Source organism: Anolis sagrei, chromosome Y (assembly GCF_037176765.1).
Source record: "Anolis sagrei isolate rAnoSag1 chromosome Y, rAnoSag1.mat, whole genome shotgun sequence".
NCBI classification, from domain to species: domain Eukaryota; kingdom Metazoa; phylum Chordata; class Lepidosauria; order Squamata; family Dactyloidae; genus Anolis; species Anolis sagrei.
In genome coordinates this window covers 14,094,023-14,112,496 of record NC_090035.1, presented here as the reverse complement: position 1 = coordinate 14,112,496, position 18,474 = coordinate 14,094,023, and the positions used below count along the sequence as shown (strand labels likewise).

General features: G+C 46.8%; 1 protein-coding gene across 1 annotated transcript; it reads right to left on the bottom strand.

The window, feature by feature from the left end:
- Positions 1–1,395: 1,395 nt before the first annotated feature.
- LOC132781557 (phospholipase A2) lies at positions 1,396–15,372 on the bottom strand. Its single transcript, XM_060785815.2, has 4 exons — positions 15,194–15,372; positions 11,327–11,495; positions 5,404–5,510; positions 1,396–2,981 (listed from the first exon to the last, which is right to left on the bottom strand). The coding sequence occupies exons 1-4, from the start codon at positions 15,270–15,272 to the stop codon at positions 2,830–2,832; spliced, it is 507 nt and encodes a 168-aa protein (XP_060641798.2). The 5' UTR covers positions 15,273–15,372; the 3' UTR covers positions 1,396–2,829.
- Between the last annotated feature and the right edge of the window lie 3,102 nt (positions 15,373–18,474).

Genomic DNA, 18,474 nt, shown 5'->3' with positions numbered 1-18,474 from the left:
GTGCAAGTGTTGCGTTGATATGGTGCATCTGTAATGCTCTGCACATACTCTCAGGCTGTCACTGTTTTCTTTTGACATGGAGCCTCTGTGTATATCGGTTTGCCAGCATGATCAGCCCTAGCATTTGGCGCATGGCACACAAAAAATGGGTGTAAACATTGTGAGGGTCCCTGAGCCCCTTCTGGAAGGCCGCAGCAAAGAAGGGAAGCCCCACTGGAGCCGGACGGGGGCCATTGAGGAAGGTAATGCCCTCCGTTTGCAAGACTTGAGCAAAGCAGCGGATGGAGTGTCAGTGGACCATGAGTTAAACATGAGCCAATGGGATTTTGGGTTGCATCCCAAGGAATCTACAGTCTAGAGATGAAGGGAAGTCATGGTGCCCTGCTTTGGTCAGACCTCTTCAACTGGAATATTAACCCTGAGTCTAATTCTGGACAAAGCAATTCAAGAGGGATATTGACGCCAAAACGGAAGAAGCTCATTTGAAAGAGACTAAAAGGATCAAAGATCTGGAGACCATGAATAATCCTTGTGGACCGCTGGTGGTCCATAGACCACAGGTTGGGAATCACTGGTCTAAATCAAGGGATATCATGATTCCTCTGTATTCTACTTTGGCCTGAGCTCTTTACCTGGAATAATAGCTCTGAGTCCAGTTCTGGGCAAAGCAATTCAAGACAGCTGTTGACTCCAAGATGAAAGGGGTCCATTTGAGGGTGACTAAAAGGATCAAAGGTCTGGAGACCATGAATAATCCCCCTGAGGAGTGGCTTCAACAGCTGGGCCTGTTTAGCCTCAGAAGAGAAGGTTGAGAGGAGACATGAAAACCGTATAAGGAAGAGAGAGAGACTTCCTAACTGCGCTGGAGCCTGGGACTCGGAGTAGTGGGTTCAAATGAAAGGAAGGGAGATTCCACATGGACATTAGGAAGAACTTCTTAGAGCTGTTCGACAGTGGAACCCCCTCATTTGGAGACTGGCTATACAGTATTCTCTGGCTACTTCATGGTTCGCTTTTTGCAGACTCGTCGTTTTGCGGTTTTCCTTCCTTGCTACTCACTGGGCCGAGTACTAGTTCTGCCACTGGGATGCGGCCCAGTGAGTAGCAAGTGAGCAAGAGGGCAGGTGAGTGAGCGAGGGAGGGCCACAAAGGCAGGAGCCTCTTCCAGACTCCTGCTTCTGCTGCTGCTTCCACCTTTGCGGCCCTTGCTTACCCACCTGTCCTCCGTCTCTCATTTGCTAATCACTGGGCAGAGTCCTGGTTCTGCCATCGGGACCTGGCCTAGTCAGTAGCGAGTGTGCAAGGGAGGGAGGGTGGCAAATGCGGAAGCAGCGGCAGAAGCAGGAGCCTGGAAGAAGTGGCCAGATTCCTGCTTCTGCCTCTGCTGCTGCCCTTGCCACCCTCGCTCACTCACCCGCCCTCCCTCACTTGTTCACTCACCGGGCCGGGTCCCAGCGGCAGGGTCCCAGTGAGTAGTGAGTGAGGGGTGGGGGAGCAAGTGAGAGAGCGAGCAAGAAGGGTGGCAAAGGCGGCAGCGCCTGCAGAAGCAGGAGCCTGGCTGCCTCTTCCAGGCTCCTGCTTCCGCTGCTGCCTTTCCTTGCTCGCTCACTTACCAGGACGGATCGCAGCGGCAGAAGCAGGACTTGGCTCGGTGAGTGAGCAAGCGATAGAGGAAAGGGCAAGGGAGTGAGCAGGGGAGGGAAGGGAGGGTGGCAAAGGTAGCGGCGGATAATATGGAGTGTCGGATAAGTGGAAGTCGGATAACTGGGGCTCTACTGTATATAGTGGTCATGGAACAAAACACCCGCGATAAGTGAGGGAACACTGTACTTCAGAGTTGCATTGATGGCTAACAACATGGTATGGCCATGGCAACTGGGATATATACCCAAATTGACTCAAGTATCACACGCCACCGAATCTAAAGCGCACCGCAAGTTTCAAAAACCTGAAACCAGAAAAAATACTTGCTGATGAATGTAATGCACAGCAGCAAAAGGTGCATTCTTTGTAATATGTGCATTACAGTTGCTGCCTGCTTAGAATTCCTTGAAAAACAAAAGTGTTAGGACACCAAACCTTGGGATGCATCTATGCTGTAGAACAGGGGTCCTCAAACTTTTTAAACAGAGGGCCAGGTCACAGTCCCTCAAACTGTTGGAGGGCCGGGTTATAATTTGAAAAAAAATCAATATCTTATTTGTAGTGCAAAAACCACTTAAAAACAATACAATAATTAAAATGAAGAACAATTTTAACAAATATAAATTTATTAGTATTTCAATGGGAAGTGTGGGCCTGTTTTTAGCTGATGAGATAGAATTGTTGTTGTTGTTGTTGTGTGCTTTCAAGTCGTTACAGACTTAGGTTGACCCTGAGCGAGGGCCAGGTAAATGACCTTGGAGGGCCACATCCGGCCCCCGGGCCTTAGTTTGAGGACCCCTGCTGTATAATGAATCCACTTTACTTGCTTTGGTTCAATACTATGGCGTCCCGGGGGTGTAGTTTTACAAGGTCTTGAGCCTTCTCTGCCAAAGAATGCGGATGCCTCACCAAACTACAAATCCCCAAACTGCATAGTATTGAGCCATGGCAATTACATTAGAGTTGACATCCCTTAAATAGGAACTCCTGGAGCAGCTTTCCCTTTTGCACTGGCCCGGCACTAAAATTACCGTATTGCACGAATCTAATGCGCACCCTAATTTTGGAAAGGTAATTTAGCCTCAAAAGGGTGAGCATTAGATTTGAGTAAATATGGTATTATCATGAGACAACACAACCGAGTGGAAAAACAAAACGTGTGGCCCCTTTGCTTTGGTCATGGTCCTAATTGCCTTTGCATTTGGGGCTGCGGCTGCCACAGGAAGAGAGTGGCCAGAAGACGTAGGTGGGCTGGTAAGGGGCTTCGGACAGGCAATGGGCTGCCTCCCGGTCGCACTTGCAGGCCAGCTTCTGGCACTTGTCCTCCTTGATGTCATCTGCAAAGAGAGAGAAAACAAGAGGTTCAGGAGTAAGGAAAGCAAGCCCGTACCCAGCCCTCTGCAGCATGGCCCGGAGATGAGCGTAAATGCATTTCCTCACTCCATTGAGGGTCAGTTTTGAACTATGGAGAAGCATGGAGCCTGAATGTTAGGAAGAACTTCCTAGCTATAAGGAGAGCTATTCCACAGTGGAACTCCTTCCTTGCCTTAGGAGGATTCTTCTTTGGAGGCTTTTGAGCAGAGGTTGGTTGACCATCTGTCGGGAGGGCTTTGATTGTGTTTTTCCTGCATGGCAGAAGTGGGTTGGACTGTATGGAAGGGCTAGGAAACCCTCTGAGCAGTTTTTTGGATCCATAGTAGTACTGTTGTCATTATTTATTTATTTATTTATTTATTCTGCCATTATCTCCATTGAGAGTGATGATGATGATGATGATGATGATGATGATGATGATGATGTAGTAGATGTATTGAAGGGGCTAGGAAACCCTCCGGGCAGTTTTTGGACCCATAGTATTATCATCATCCCACTTTTATCTCCATTGATTTATTATTATTATTATTATTATTATTATTATTATTGACACAAAAGCACAGTATGTCACAGCAAACGAGATCTATATGCTGGATTTCGTATCACAAAATCACAAGTCAAACACTTCCCAAGCATCTAGGACTGTGTGATGTATTATTATTATTATTATTATTATTATTATTATTATTATTATTATTCAATATACAACAAGATTGGTACACAGCAAACAAGATCACTCTGCTGGCTGTTGTATTTGATCACACGTCGGACACTTCCCAAGTGTCTAGGACTGTGTGATGTATCTGTAAATAATGTGTGCAGATCTGATCAGGGTGGCAGATGGTAATTTTGTCAGTTCCAATTGTTTTTAAGTGCAGGCCAAGGTCTTTAGGCACTGCACTCATTGTGCCAATTACCACTGGGACCACCTTTACTGGCTTGTGCCGGAGTCTTTGCAGTTTGATCCTTAAATCCTCATATCCTGTAAGTTTTTTCAGTTGCTTCACATTAATCCTGCTGTCACCTGGGTTTGCACCATCAATTATCCATACTTGTTGTTCTTCCACACTTGTGAGGTCAGGAGTATTATGCTGCATTCGTAAGTCCCAGAGTAATTTGGACGGAAGTCCCAGAGTAGTTATTACTATTATTGTTGTTATTATTACTGACACAAAACCACAGTATGACACAGCAAACAAGATCTATATGCTGGATTTCGTATCACAAAATCACAAGTCGAACACTTCCCAAGCGTCTAGGACTGTGTGATGTATTATTATTATTATTATTATTATTATTATTATTATGACGTATTATTATTCCATGTTTATCTCAATTGATTTATTATTACTAATAATATCATACTTTTATCTCAATTGAATAATAATAATAATAATAATAATAATAATAATAATAATAATCCAATACAACAACCAGAAGAGTGATCTTGTCTGCGGTGGACTCATCTTGTTGTGTTCCTAATCATCATCATCATCATCATCATCATGAATGGAGATAAATGTGGGATGATGATAATCATCATCATCATCTTGTATGGAAGTGCTAGTAAACCCTCTGAGCAGTGTTTTGGACCCGTAGTAGTAGTAGTAGTATCCCACTTTTATCTCCACTATCTTTTCTGGCTTTGGGGACTACTTCCAACTCCAGGAGTCTTTTATTCTATAGCCCTATTTCTCCCATGAACATGAGGTCGATGAGGCTCAATGGCCATCTTTTGGGAGGGATCGGATGGTGCTTTCCTGCTTGGCGGAAAGTAGGGGTTGGACTGGATGGCCCCTTGGGGTCCCTTCCAACTCTAAAATTCAATGAAAAATGGCAAGTCATGCCTTATGACACAGTTAATGGTTGTGTCCCCCAACCTTCTCTCCCCATTGGCCAAAGGGTGACCTGAAATCTCCTTTCTTTGCTCCATGTACAACTCTCTTGTTATCTACACTGACATATAATGCAGTTTCATAATGGAGTTTCAATGCATTGAACTGCCTGATATAAGAAGTCTACACTGCCATATAAACTGCATTATATGGCTATTCTGAGAGGGGCTATGTCTTATGGATATGGTAGGAGAGGGAAGCATGGGGTCTAAAGGACCTCAAATCACTGCACTGCAAGGGTCTGTTTTGCCCCAAATGGAGACTCAAAATGGGGAAATGCTCCAGCCTTGGAGTGCAAAGCGAATGCAAGAAAGTGAGCGAAGGGAAGGGACTGCAAAGTATACTGGAAGCTCCTTTCTTAGAGGCTTTCAAACAGAGGCTCGATGACCATCTGTTGGGGGTGCTTTGGTTGTTCTTTTCCTGCCTAGCAGAAGGGGATTGGACTAGATGGCCCAAGCAGTCTCTTCCAACTCTTCTATGATTCTCTCACCGCAGCTGGCCTCCTTGTCCTCGCATTCCCAGGGGTAGCTGCCCATTTTGGGGTCGCAGCCCTCCTTCTCAGCCTCGGCGTAGCAGCAGTCGTGGCGGAAGCAGCACCTGACCAAAGAGAAAGCGTCAGTCACTGGGCCCCTGCAAGGCTAGGATTGCACTAAGTCACACCATTTTTGCTCCTGGGTTGTAGATGTCCTTTCCTAATGGTTTCTATCATAACAACATGGACAACGTTTATTAAACTGCAAACACTTCGTTTTGTTTTTACAGGAGGGACATAGTGTTATGTGGGAGACCCTCCTCGGCCACCAGGATGAATCGTGGGACTGCAGATCTCCTCCTCCCACCCATTTTGCAATCCTTTTGCAAAGAGAGGTCCACCAGGATGGCCATCTGTCGGGAGGGCTTTAAAGGTGCTTTCCCTGCCTGGCAGAAAGGGGTTGGACTGGATGGCCTTTAGGGGTCCTTTCCAATTCTAATGTTGTTGTTGCTATTATTAAGCAGAGGATGGATGGCCATCTGTTAGGAGGGCTTTGATTGTGCTTTTCCTGCTTGACCAGAAAGGATTGGACTGTATGGTATTTGGGGAGGGTGCTTCTAGTATATTGCAGTGGCGCAATGGGTTAAATCCTTGTGCCAGCAGGATTGCTAACCGATAGGTCAGCGGTTCAAATCTGGGAAGAGCGGGTTGAGCTCCCTCTGTCAGCTCCAGCTCTCCATGCAGGGACATGGGTGGTAAAACATCCAAACATCCAGGTGTCCCCTGGGCAACATCCTTGCAGACAGCCAATTCTCCAGCTCCCCATGCACCCACAAGGATGGTAAAACATCCAAACATGCAAGCGTCCACTAAGCAACATCCTTGCAGACAGCCAATTCTCCAGCTCCCCATGCACCCACAAGGATGGCCAAACATCCAGGCATCTCCTGGGCAACGTCCTTGCAGACAGCCAATTCTCCAGCTCCCCATGCACCCACAAGGATGATAAAACATCCAAACATGCAAGCGTCCCCTGGCAACATCCTTGCAGACAGCCAATTCTCCAGCTCCCCATGCACCCACAAGGATGATAAGACATCCAAACATCTGGGTGTCCCCTGGGCAACATCCTTGCAGACAGCCAGTTCTCCAGCTCCCCATGCACCCACAAGGATGGTAAAACATCAAAACATCTGGGTGTCCCCTGGGCAACGTTCTTGCAGACGGCCAATTCTCCAGCTCCCCATGCACCCACAAGGATGGTAAAACATCAAAACATCTGGGTGTCCCCTGGGCAACGTTCTTGCAGACGGCCAATTCTCCAGCTCCCCATGCACCCACAAGGATGGTAAAACATCAAAACATCTGGGTGTCCCCTGGGCAACGTCCTTGCAGACAGCCAGTTCTCCAGCTCCCCAGGCACCCACAAGGATGGTAAAACATCCAAACATGCAAGCGTCCACTAGGCAACATCCTTGCAGACAGCCAATTCTCCAGCTCCCCATGCACCCACAAGGATGGTCAAACATCCAGGCATCCCCTGGGCAACATCCTTGCAGACAGCCAATTCTCCAGCTCTCCGTGCACCCACGAGAATGGTAAAATATAAATCTTCCAGGTGTATTCTGGGCAACATCCTTGCAGACAGCCAATTCTCTCACACCAGAAGCAGTTTCTCAAGTTGCTCCTGACACGAAAAATAGTATTATTAAGCGGAGTCTGGATGGCCATCTGTCAGGAGGGCTTTGATTGTGCTTTTCCTGCCTGTCAAGAAATTGTTTAGACTGGATGGCCTCTGGGGTCCCTTCCAACTCTGTGATTCTATGAGATGAAGCCTGGATATCAGTATCCTAACATCTGTGGAGCACAAGTCCCAGAATCCCCCTCCAATGTGGATCGCAGGAACCGTGGCCAGAAAGAAGGCACGCCAAACTCCACCTGTTCTGGACTACATGCACCATCAGTCCTAAGAGTAGGAGGGGAGTTATAGTGTAAAACATCGGGGGCAATTGCCTTTCCTTTCTCCTGATTTGTCTGAAATAATCCCAAATTATTGGCCCAAATTTGCAAAGTGGTTTTGGAAACTCTTACACTCTGTTGCCATGTCTTTGAAGAGGAAACCCATGCACAGGCTAGGAAAGGCTAGGAAACCCTTTGAGCAGTTTTTTGGATCCATATTATTATTAAGGTAAAGGTTTTCCCCTGACATTAAGTCTAGTCATGTCTGACTCTGGGGGGTAGCGCTCACCTCCATTTCTAAGACAAAGAGCCAGCATTGTCCATAGACACCTCCAAGGTAATGTGGCCGGCATGACTGCATGAAGCACCATTACCTTCCCACCAGAGTGGTACCTATTGGTCCACTCACATTTGCATGTTTTCGAACTGCTAGGTTGGCAGAAGCTGGGGCTGAAAGCGGGAGCTCTCGCCACTCCCCGGATTCGAACCTGCGACCTTTCAGTCAACAAGTTTAGCAGCTCAGCGGTTTAACCCACTGCGCCACCGGGGGCTCCTAATATTATTATTATCATTATCGTTATCATCATCATCATCCCACTTTTATCTCCATACATCAATGAAGAGAGAGGACAACAACAACCACAACCACAACCACAACAACAACAACAACATGCTATTGAAGGACTAGGAAACCCTCTGTGCAGTTTTTGGATCCATAGTATTATTATGTGAGAGGAAGCCACAGGGAGGAGGGAGCAAGCTTGTTTTCTGCTTCCTTGGAGACTAGGACGCGGAACAATGGCTTCAAACTACAAGAGAGGTGATTCCATCTGAACATGAGGAAGAACTTCCTGACTGTGAGAGCCGTTCAGCAGTGGAACTCTCTGCCCCGGAGTGTGGTGGAGGCTCCTTCTTTGGAAGCTTTTAAACAGAGGCTGGATGGCCATCTGTCAGGGTGATTTGAATGCAATATTCCTGCTTCTTGGCAGGGGGTTGGACTGGATGGCCCATGAGGTCTCTTCCAACTCTTTGATTCTATGATTCTATGATTTTATTATCCAAATTTTATCTCTATTGATTTAATAATAACCTATTTTTATCTGCATTGAGATAAAAGATATTAATAATATTAGTTATTTCAATGGAGATAAATGTGGGATAATAATAATCTTGTATTGAAGGGTTAGTAAAATGTCTGAGCCCACTTTTATCTCCATTGATTTATCATCATCATCATCACCTCACTTCTATCTCCATTTTATTATTATTGTCATCATCATCATCCCACTTTTATCTCCAATGATGATGATTATGATAATGGCACAAGCCAGTAAAGGTGGTCCCAGTGGTAATTGGCATACTGGGTGCAGCGCCTAAAGACCATGGCCTGCACTTAAAAACAATCGACGCTGACAAAATTACCACCCTTCTCGGATCTGCACGCATTATTCACCCATACATCACACAGTGTCCAACGTGTGATGCAATACAAAAGCCAGCAGAGTAATCTTGTTTGCTGTGTACTAATCTTGTTGTGTATCAAATAATAAATAGATTGAGATAACAGTGGGATAATAATAATAGTAATAATAATATCCAGCTTTTATATCTCCATTGTGACACGAAACAACTCACAACATTAAACAAGTAATGCAGTTCAAAATCAAGCTACGCTGCAGCAAGTGGAAAGAGGAAAGAAAGCCATGTTTCATTTTAATTTTATCTCTGTTGTTATCAATGCATACTTTATGACACTTCCTAAGGTAAAACGTAGTCCCCTGACATTAAGTCCAGTCATGTCTGACTCTGGGGTGTGGTGCTCATCTCCATTTCTAAGCTGAAGAGCCAGTATTGTCCATAGACACCTCCAAGGTCATGTGGCCAGCATGACTGCATGGAGCGCCGTTACCTTCCCGCCAAAACGGTACCTATTGATCTACTCACATTTGCATGTTTTCGAACTGCTAGGTTGGCAGAAGCTAGGGCAGACAGCGGAAGCTCATGCCGCTCCCTGGAATCGAACCTGCGACCTTTCGATCAACAAGCTCAGCAGCTCAGTGCTTTAACCCACTGCGCCACCGGGGGCTCCACTTCCTAGCCGGCAGTAAAAATGCAAATTCTAATGAGCATGCACTTAATGCATCAATGCCTTCATTGACCCGCATCAGTTCCTGCAATCCGTCCCATTGAGTATCCTACCTGTTGTTTCACACCACTTGAACCACCATAGCTCCATGCAATGGGGTAAAAGGTGAGGCAGAGAGGGATGACGACCTTGCAAAACCACAACTCCCTTCTGGGCCAATAGGTTGCAATTGTGGCCAGATCTCCTTCCTCTTTAAGTATAAGGATCAACAAAAGTTTTGTTCCCCTGAAGCTTAAAATACAAGCGGCCGGAAGGTCATAACATTTATCCCATGCAAATGACTATATTTTGGGGGGTTGTTTTGGTTCTAAAAGCAACATAAAGGATGTGGTTTCTTTTCCGCAGGCAAAGCCCAGCGTGGCATGTTGCATTTGGAATTTTTTTTTACTTCAAACATGGCACGTTCTGGTGCAAACATGAAACCGATCTCCCTTTTGCTTATCGATGGTTGCATTTCATCCTTTAGCTCCAAGTTTATGAATTATCCTCTTTGATAATAAACCCAACGCGTTTACATTATTGGTTGCCCTTCTCTTACGCTTGTGCATTCAATCTAATGGCAGAAATGTCTGGAGTTGTTAAAAACTATATACTGGTATAAAGATAGGGTTTTTTTGGTTTTTTGGGGTTTTTTGGGTTTTTTTGTTGTGTCAGGAGCAACTTGAGAAACTGCAAGTCGCTTCTGGTGTGAGAGAATTGGCCATCTGCAAGGACGTTGCCCAGGGGACGCCTAGATGATTTAATTTTTTATCATCCTTATGGGAGGTTTCTCTCATGTCCCCGCATGAGGAGCTGGAACTGATAGAGGGAGCTCATCTGCCTCTCCCCGGATTCGAATATACGACCTGTCGGTCTTCAGTCCTGTCGGCACAAGGGTTTAACCCACTGCGCCACCGGGGGCTCCTATAAAGATAGTATGGTATGGGCAAACTTGGGCCCTCCAGGTGTTTTGGACTCCAACTCCCACTATTCCTAACAGTCTAATATGGTGCTTAAAAAGTCAAAGATGCATCCTTGTTGGAGCATGCAAGGAATCGGTTAATATGTGTGTGTCAACAGTAAAATAAGATGCATGAAGCTGATTGGTTAGGCAATACCCTGGAAGATGGCTGAGCCTGGGACTTTTGGATACTGTTACATTTTTGTTCAGGCTTGAGATAAGCAGGTGCAGAGAGAGAGAGAGAGAGAGATTGAAGAGAGAAACAGAGAGAGACAAAGTTTGCAGTGTACCCTTGCTTCATGAGCTGCTGAAGAAATTTATCCAAATGGTGGCTGAGCCTGGGACTTTTGGATACTGTTACATTTTTGTTCAGTCTTGAGCTAGGCAGGTGCGAAGAGAGATACAGTTTGAAGAAAGAAGCAGAGAGAGACAAAGTTTGCAGTGTCTTCAGCAACTTCAAGAGCTGCTGAAGAAATTTATCCACATGGTGGCTGAGCCTGGGACTTTTGGATACTGTTACATTTTTGTTCAGGCTTGAGCTAAGCAGGTGCAGAGAGAGAGAGAGATTGAAGAGAGAAGCAGAGTGAGGCACAGTTTGAAGTGTAGTCTTGCTTCATGGGCTGCTGAAGGAGTTAATCCACATTGATGGCTGAACCTGGGACTTTTTGGATTATTGGTTGCCCTGCTCTTGCGCTTGGCATTCAATCTAATGGTGGAAATGTCTGGAGTTGTTAAAAACTATATTCTGGTATAGAGACAGTATGGTATAATGCAGGCATGGGCCAACTTGGGCCATCCCTCCAGGTGTTTTGGACTCCAACTCCCACCATTCCTGATAGCCTCAGGCCCTTTCCTTTCCCCCCGCAGCCGCTTAAGTGAAGGATTGCTTGCCTTACCAGTCAGCCTTGTCCCGGGGCCACCCGCTACCTCCCAGCCCGCAGTAGCAGCCGTAGCGCAGGTAGGCCAGGGGGGTGCGCCCCGTGGAGCAGAGGATGGCCCCCGCCAGCTGGAAGATGCCCCTCCGGCTCCGTAGCGGAGCGTTTCCTCTTCCTCTTCCTGCCGCTTCTGCTGGAAGGAAAGAAGGACAACCAAGGACCCGGATCAGAACCTGCAGCACACTAGAGATCTCCTCTAAAGCTTGCTTTAAAACTTGGAGTGGATTCACTGCCCCCCTGGGATGGAGGCCACCCCCATCTGCTTTCCATGGTGCAAATGGGTCTGTCTTCTGTACCATTGTGCAAAAAAGGCAACAGAAGGACCCCAAGAAATATATTGGATGTAATGGCTCTCATAGCTTTGTGGGGGCCACCGCCGAGAGGGTCCAGCTTCAACCCAGGAACTTGCTTCTTTCCATTACCAACTAAAGGGCTGGAGCCACTTTGGAGGATTCAGGCCCTGGGTCAACCATTTGGGGCTCTTTTCTAGGAAATTGATAAAATGTAGCTTGAGGGAAGGATGGAAAGAAGTGGAAAGGTGAAAGAAAGGATGCGAGAAGGGAAAGAAGGAAGGAAGGAAAAGAGGGATGGAAGGAAGGAAGAAATGAGGAAAGAGTGGCAAGGAAAGGGAAGAGGAAAGAAAGGTTGGAAGAGAAGAGGGGAGAGGAGGAAAGGAAAGAGGAAAGGGGAAGGAAGGGAAGAGTGGAAAGGAAGGGAAAGACAAAGTATGGAAGAGGGCAGGGAAGGAAGGAAAGGAAAGAGGAAAAAAAGGAAGGGGGAAGGAAGGAAAGGAAGGAAAAGATTAAATTTATTTCCAGCATTTATTTCCAGAAAAAAATGAAAGGAAAGAAAGAGGGGAAGGAAGGCAAGGAAGGAGGGATGGATGGAAAAGAAGGGGGGAAAGAAAGAAAGGATTGAGGATGGGAAGAAAGGAAAATGAAAGGAGGGAAGGAGAGGGGAAGGAAAGGAGGGATGGGGAATGGGGGAAGGATGGAAAGGAAGGAAAAGGGGAAAGAAAGAGAAGGTAAGGAAGTGTGGAGGGAAAGGAAGGAAGGAAGAAGAAGGAAGAAAAAAGGAAGGAAGGAGAGGGGAAGGAAAGGAGTGATGTGGAATGAGGGAAGGATGGAAAGAAAGGAAAAGAAAGAAAGAGAAGGTATGGAAATGGGGAAGGGAAGGAAGGAAAGGGGAGGTAGAAAAGAAAAGGAAGGAAGGGGAAAGAAGAAATGATGGAAGGATGGTAGATAGGAAGGAAAGGAAAGAAAGAGGAGAAGAAAGGCAAGGAGAGATGGAAGGAAGGAATGGGGGAAGGATGGAAAGGAAGGGGGAGAGGAAAGAAAGGATGGAAGATGGGAACAAAGGAAAAGTAAAGGAAGGAGAGAGGAAGGAAAGGCGGGACGTGGAATGAGGTAAGGATGGAAAGGAAGGAAAAGGGGAAAGAAAGAAATGTGGAAATATGGAAGGAAAGGAAAGAAGGAAGGGAGGGAGGGAAATAAAGGGGGGAAGGAAAGGGAAAGAAGAAATGATGAAAGGATGGAAAGGGGAAAAGAAGGATGGAAGATAGGATGGAAAGAAGGAAAGAGAGTGGAAGGAAGGAAAGGAGGGAGGAAGAAATGAGGAAAGGAATTGAAAGCTGAAATAATGGATAGAAGAAGAGGAAAGGGAAAGGAAGGGAGAAAAGAAATGATGGAAAGGAAGGGAAAGAGGAAACAAATGAGGGAAAGGTAGAAAGGAATTGAATGCGGAAAGAAAGGACAGAAGAGGGGAAGGAAGGAAGGAAGAAAGGAAGGAAGGAAGGGAGGGAGGGAGGGAGGGAAGAATGGAAAGGAATAATAATAATAATAATAATAATAATAATAATAATAACACTTTATTTATACCCCGCTACCATCTCCCCAAGGGACTCGGTGCGGCTTACATGAGGCCGAGCCCAAAATACAACAATACAAGCAATAACAACAACACAACAACAACAACAACAACAAGGAAGGGAAAGAGGAAATAAAGGAGAAGGCAAGGAGGGAGGGAGAGGGGAAAATATGAAGGAAGGATGGGAGAGGGGAAGGAAGGAAGCAAGGAATGGAAAAAGAAAGGACAAAAAGGGAGGAGTGAAGGAAAGGGAGAGGTGTGAAGGGAGAGATGGAAGATATTGGGAACCCTGTGATGGTCCACCCAGCCAGCCAGCCTCTCCCTCCCCTCCCTTTGGCTTTGCTCTATTTGCCCAGGTCTTTGGGTCAAGGAGCGCCTGAGAACGTGCAGAGTTCCCTCCCTGTTGACGCAGGAGGGTCAGCGGAGGAGGACTGAGGCCAGGCCTCTGCCAAGGTCTGTGTTATTGCAATGATAAGAATATGGGGAAGGAAGGAACAGAAGCTTTGCTCTGACCTTTCCTCTTGTGGCCACGTCAATGGCTGGCGGTGGCCAAACTGGATGCCAGAGGGGCCAACTGGACTGGCCAGACATGTCCCTCCATCCGGAAGAAGGGACGCAGCAGCAGCGAGGCCAAAGGTCATGAGGAAAAGGCCAGGCAAAGAGAGGGCTTCCAAAAAGGAAAGGATACCACGTATAAGGGACAGGTGAATAGAAAAGGTCCTATAACAGGGAGGATGGAGAAGCCCCTCCTTAGCAGCAGCAAGAGCGTGTGGATGATGGGCTTTGGAGTCACCATACCAAAGGTCATTCACCTACTCCTAGCAGCAGCAAATGGATGCTGGGATTTGTAGTCATCCACCCTCCTCAGAAAAGGAGGATGGACTTTGCTAGTCATCTATCCTGAAGAGGAGAGGGTGGAGGGCTTTGCAGTCTTTCATTTCTGAGAAGAAGAGGAAGGGGATGGGCTTTGTAGTTACCTATCCCAAAGAGGAGAGGGACAGGCTTTGGAGTAGTACATCCCCAATAAAGAGAATGGACTTTGTAGTCACCCACCCGTAAAAAGAGGGGGATGGGCCTTGTTGTCATCTACCCCTAAGACGAAGAGGATGGGCTTTGTAGTTACCTATACAGAAGATGAGGATAGGCTTTGTAGTCAAACATCCCCAATAAAAAGAGGATGGGCTTTGTAGTCATTCATCCCTGAGAAGAGGAGGAAAGTGGGCTTTGTAGACATCTATCTTGAAGGGGGGGGGGGGTGAACTTTGTAGTCATTCACCTCTAAGAAGCGGAAGATGGGATTTACAATCATCTATCCCAAAGAGGGAGATGGGCTTTGTAGTCGTGCATTTCACAATAAAAAAGAGGATGGGCTTTGTAGTCCTCTATCCCTGAGAAGAGGAGGGAAGTGGGCTTTGTTGCCATCTATCTTGAAGAAGGGGGTGAACTTTGTAGTTGTACATCCCCAATAAAAAGAGGAGGGGTTTTTTAGTCACCCACCCCAAGAATAGGAGGGTGGGCTTTGTAGTCATCCATCTCTGAGAAGAGGAGGAGAGTGGGCTTTGTAGTCATTCACCTCTAAGAAGAGGAAGATGGGATTTACAGTCATCTATCCCAAAGAAGGAGATGGGCTTTGCAGTCGTGCATTTTCCAATAAAAAAGAGGATGGGTTTTGTAGTCATCCATCCCTAAGAAGAGGAGGAGAGTGGGTTTCATAGTCAGCCACCCCTAAGAAGAGGAGGGTGGGCTTCCTAGTCATCCACCCCCAATAAGAAGAGGATGTGCTTTGTAGTCATCCGTCCCTAAGAAGAGGGGGAATGGGCTTTGTAGTCATCCGTCCCGAAAAAGAATAGGAAGATTACCTGTTTTGTAGTCCCGCAACCAAAGATTAATTCACCAGCTCTTAACAGCAGTAGGAGGGGGTGGATGCTGGGCTTTGTAGCCCACCTCCTGAGCCTCACTCACCTGTTCCTTGGAGCAGCGGCAGGAGGAAGAGGAGGGAGAGGAGGAGGAGGAGGAGGGGAGGAGGCGGGGGTCGCCCCATCGGAGGGGCCGCAAGCGCGATAGAAGCGGGTCCGGAGCGCTCCGTCCGTACCTCCGTCTCGTCCAGGCGCTAAGAGAGGACTTCCCTGGAAAGAGGGACAGGCAGACGCCGCCTTCTTCCTCCTCCTCCTTGCTTGCTTGCTTTCTCCCGTGCTTCCTCCTCCCTCCCTCCCTCCCTCCTTTCCTTCCTTCCTTCCTTCCATCCTTTTCCGGAGGGAGGGGGGCCTGGGTCCAGGCTGGGCTCAAAGGGCCTTGCTACGTCCCCAGGATCCGCTCCGGGTTTCAGTCCGAACTTCCCAAGAGCTAGGGCACAGAATGAAGAAGAAGAGGAGAAGAGGAGGAAGAGGAGGAAGAAGAAGAGGAGGAGGAGGAAGAGGAAGAAGAAGAGAAGAAGAGGAGAAAGAGGAAGGAGAAGAAGAGGAGGAAGAAGAAGAGAAGAAGAGGAGGAGGAGGAGGAAGAAGAGGAGGAGGAGGAGGAGGAGGAGGAAGAAGAAGAGAAGAAGAGGAGGAAGAGGAAGGAGAAGAAGAGGAAGAAGAAGAGAAGAAGAGGAGGAGGAGGAAGAAGAAGAGGAGGAGGAAGAAGAAGAGAAGAAGAGGAGGAAGAGGAAGGAGAAGAAGAGGAGGAAGAAGAGAAGAGGAGGAGGAGGAGGAGGAAGAAGAGGAGGAAGAGGAAGAAGAGGAGGAGGAGGAGGAAGAAGAGGACGAAGAGAAGAAGAGGAGGAGGAGGAAGAAGAAGAAGAGAAGAAGAGGAGGAAGAAGGGGAGGAGGAGGAGGAGGAAGAAGAAGAAGAGAAGAAGAGGAGGAGGAAGACGAGGAGGAGGAGGAAGAAGAAGAAGAGGAAGAGGAGGAGGAAGAAGAAGAAGAGAAGGAGGAAGAAGAGGAGAAGGAGGAAGAAGAGGAAGAGGAAGAGTAGGAGTAAGAGGAAGTAGGAGGAAGAAGCATAGGGTTACAGCCTGTGTTGGATGGGGTTACACTCCCCCTGAAGACGCAGGTTCGCAGCTTGGGAGTGATCCTGGATTCATCGCTGAGCCTGGAACCCCAGATCTCAGCGGTGGCCGGGAGAGCTTTTGCACAATTAAAACTTATGTGCCAGCTGCACCTGTACCTTGGAAAGTCTGACTTGGCCACGGTGGTCCAAGCTCTAGTTACATCCCGAATAGATTACTGCAACGCGCTCTACGTGGGGCTGCCTTTGAAGACGGTTCGGAAACTTCAGCTAGTTCAACTAGTTCAGACTACTAACTGGGGCGACATACAGAGAGCATACCACCCCCGTTGTGCCAGCTCCACTGGCTGCCAGTCCACCTCCGAGCCCAATTCAAAGTGCTGGTTCTGACCTATAAAGCTCTATACGGTTCTGGCCCAGCTTACTTGTCCAAACGCATCCACCCCTATGTCCCACCTCGAAACCTAAGATCATCTGGGGAGGCCCTTCTCTCGCTCCCGTCAACAGCACAAATGCGCCTGGTGGGGACGAGAGACAGGGCCTTCTCAGCAGTGGCCCCCGCCTATGGAACACACTCCCAACTGAGGTAAGATTGGCCACCTCCCTCTCCTAGTTTTTCGAAAGAAACTAAAGGCATGGTTTTGGGACCAGGCTTTTGGACAATAGATGCAAATTTAAGGGAATGTGACTGGAATGACGATATGGCTGATGAGACAGTTTTACTGTTTTAACGATGGCTTATGTATTGTTAATTATGCTTTTATGCCTCATTGTGGTTTTAATTTTGTAATTTGTTATGTAATGGCTTCGGAATGGGGCCCATTGTAAGCCGTCCTGAGTCCCCCCCCTTGGGGGTTGAGAAGGACGGGAAGGAAATGCAAGAAATAATAAGTAAAGAAGTAAATAAGAAGAAGAGGAGGAGGAGGAGGAGGAAGAAGTAGAAGAAAAAGAAGAGGAGGAGGAGAGGGAAGAGGAAGAGGAAGAAAAAAGAGGAAGTAGAGAAAGAGGAAGAAGAGGAAGAAGAAAAAGAAGATACCTGGATCCAGGCCACACATTAAACCTCCTGGCATCCCCTCCCACAAGGATCGATTAGGATCATCTCATTAATTAAAAGCAACCACCAATTAAAAAATCCATCTCAGGAGGAAACAATGGAAGGAGGTTTTGGTGAAGGCTTTCATGGCCGGAAAGACTGGGTTGTTGTGAGTTTTCCGGGCTGAATGGCCATGTTCCCGAAGCAGTAAATAAAGAACAACACTAAAAAATCAGGGGAATTCCGGACAAGAAACAATCAGGGCCAGCTGATCACCTCCCAACAAAGGATTCCCCCAGGCAGTAAGAAGCCAGGCCTTGAAACTGCTAGGTCATTAAATGCTAATCAAGATAGCCAATTGTAACATTCACACCTCCCTCCAACAGACAAGAATTCTTTCTCCCACCTTGGACATTATTCCACAGATATATAAACCTACTTGCCTAATTTCCAACAGATCGCACAACCTCTGAGGATGCCTGCCACAAATGTGGGGAAAACCTCAGGAGAGAATGCTTCTGGAACATGGCCAGACAGCCCAGAAAACTCATAACAACCCAGTCTTTCCGGCCATGAAATGCTTCGCCAAAACCTCTTTCCATTGTTTCCTCCTAAGATGGATTTTTAATTGGTGGTTGCTTTTAATTAACAAGAATGAGCCTAATTGATCCTTGTGGGAGGGGATGCCATTAGACGGAGGCAGCAAGGATTGCAAACCAGCTCCTTTGTTGGGATTGTATCCAACAGGGAATCTGGATCAAACTACTGTTCTGGAAAAAAAATATTTCAGATTGAATCAGAGGCTGAGATGATGTAGCAGCCACAACACTTTAATTGGGTTAACAGTTAAAAGGGAGCCGATATAATACTCCTTTAGCAATTTTGCAATGGTAGAACAGCTTAGGGATCCGTCACTGTTTATATTTCCAAATAACCTTTCAATGTCAGTTGCTCAATTAACCTTTTGAGCACTCACAAAGGGAATAAGACAGGAATCAAGTGTAGGACATCAGAAGCGCAAAAGGAAACACTTCCAAAACTTGTTTATACAGTAAAGATTATACAAAACTTATATATAATATGTATATATTATATATCTTGCATGAAAGTCTTCTAAGGGGTTGGTTTCACTTCTGTTTTGCTAGTGAAATCAAACGACTATGTGGCAAAAGGAGGCATTCTCCTAAAACTGTGGAGAGTTTGCAAAGCTCTGTTGTATATCCT

Excerpts from the sequence above, each read along its gene's own strand:
- LOC132781557 (XM_060785815.2), bottom strand. The coding sequence starts at position 15,272 with ATGGGGCGACCCCCGCCTCCTCCCCTCCTCCTCCTCCTCCTCTCCCTC. Across the intron at positions 5,511-11,326 it reads CCCCGGGACAAGGCTGACTG|GTGCTGCTTCCGCCACGACT; the intron begins GTAAGGCAAGCA and ends CTCTTTGGTCAG. Across the intron at positions 2,982-5,403 it reads GGACAAGGAGGCCAGCTGCG|ATGACATCAAGGAGGACAAG; the intron begins GTGAGAGAATCA and ends CTCTCTTTGCAG.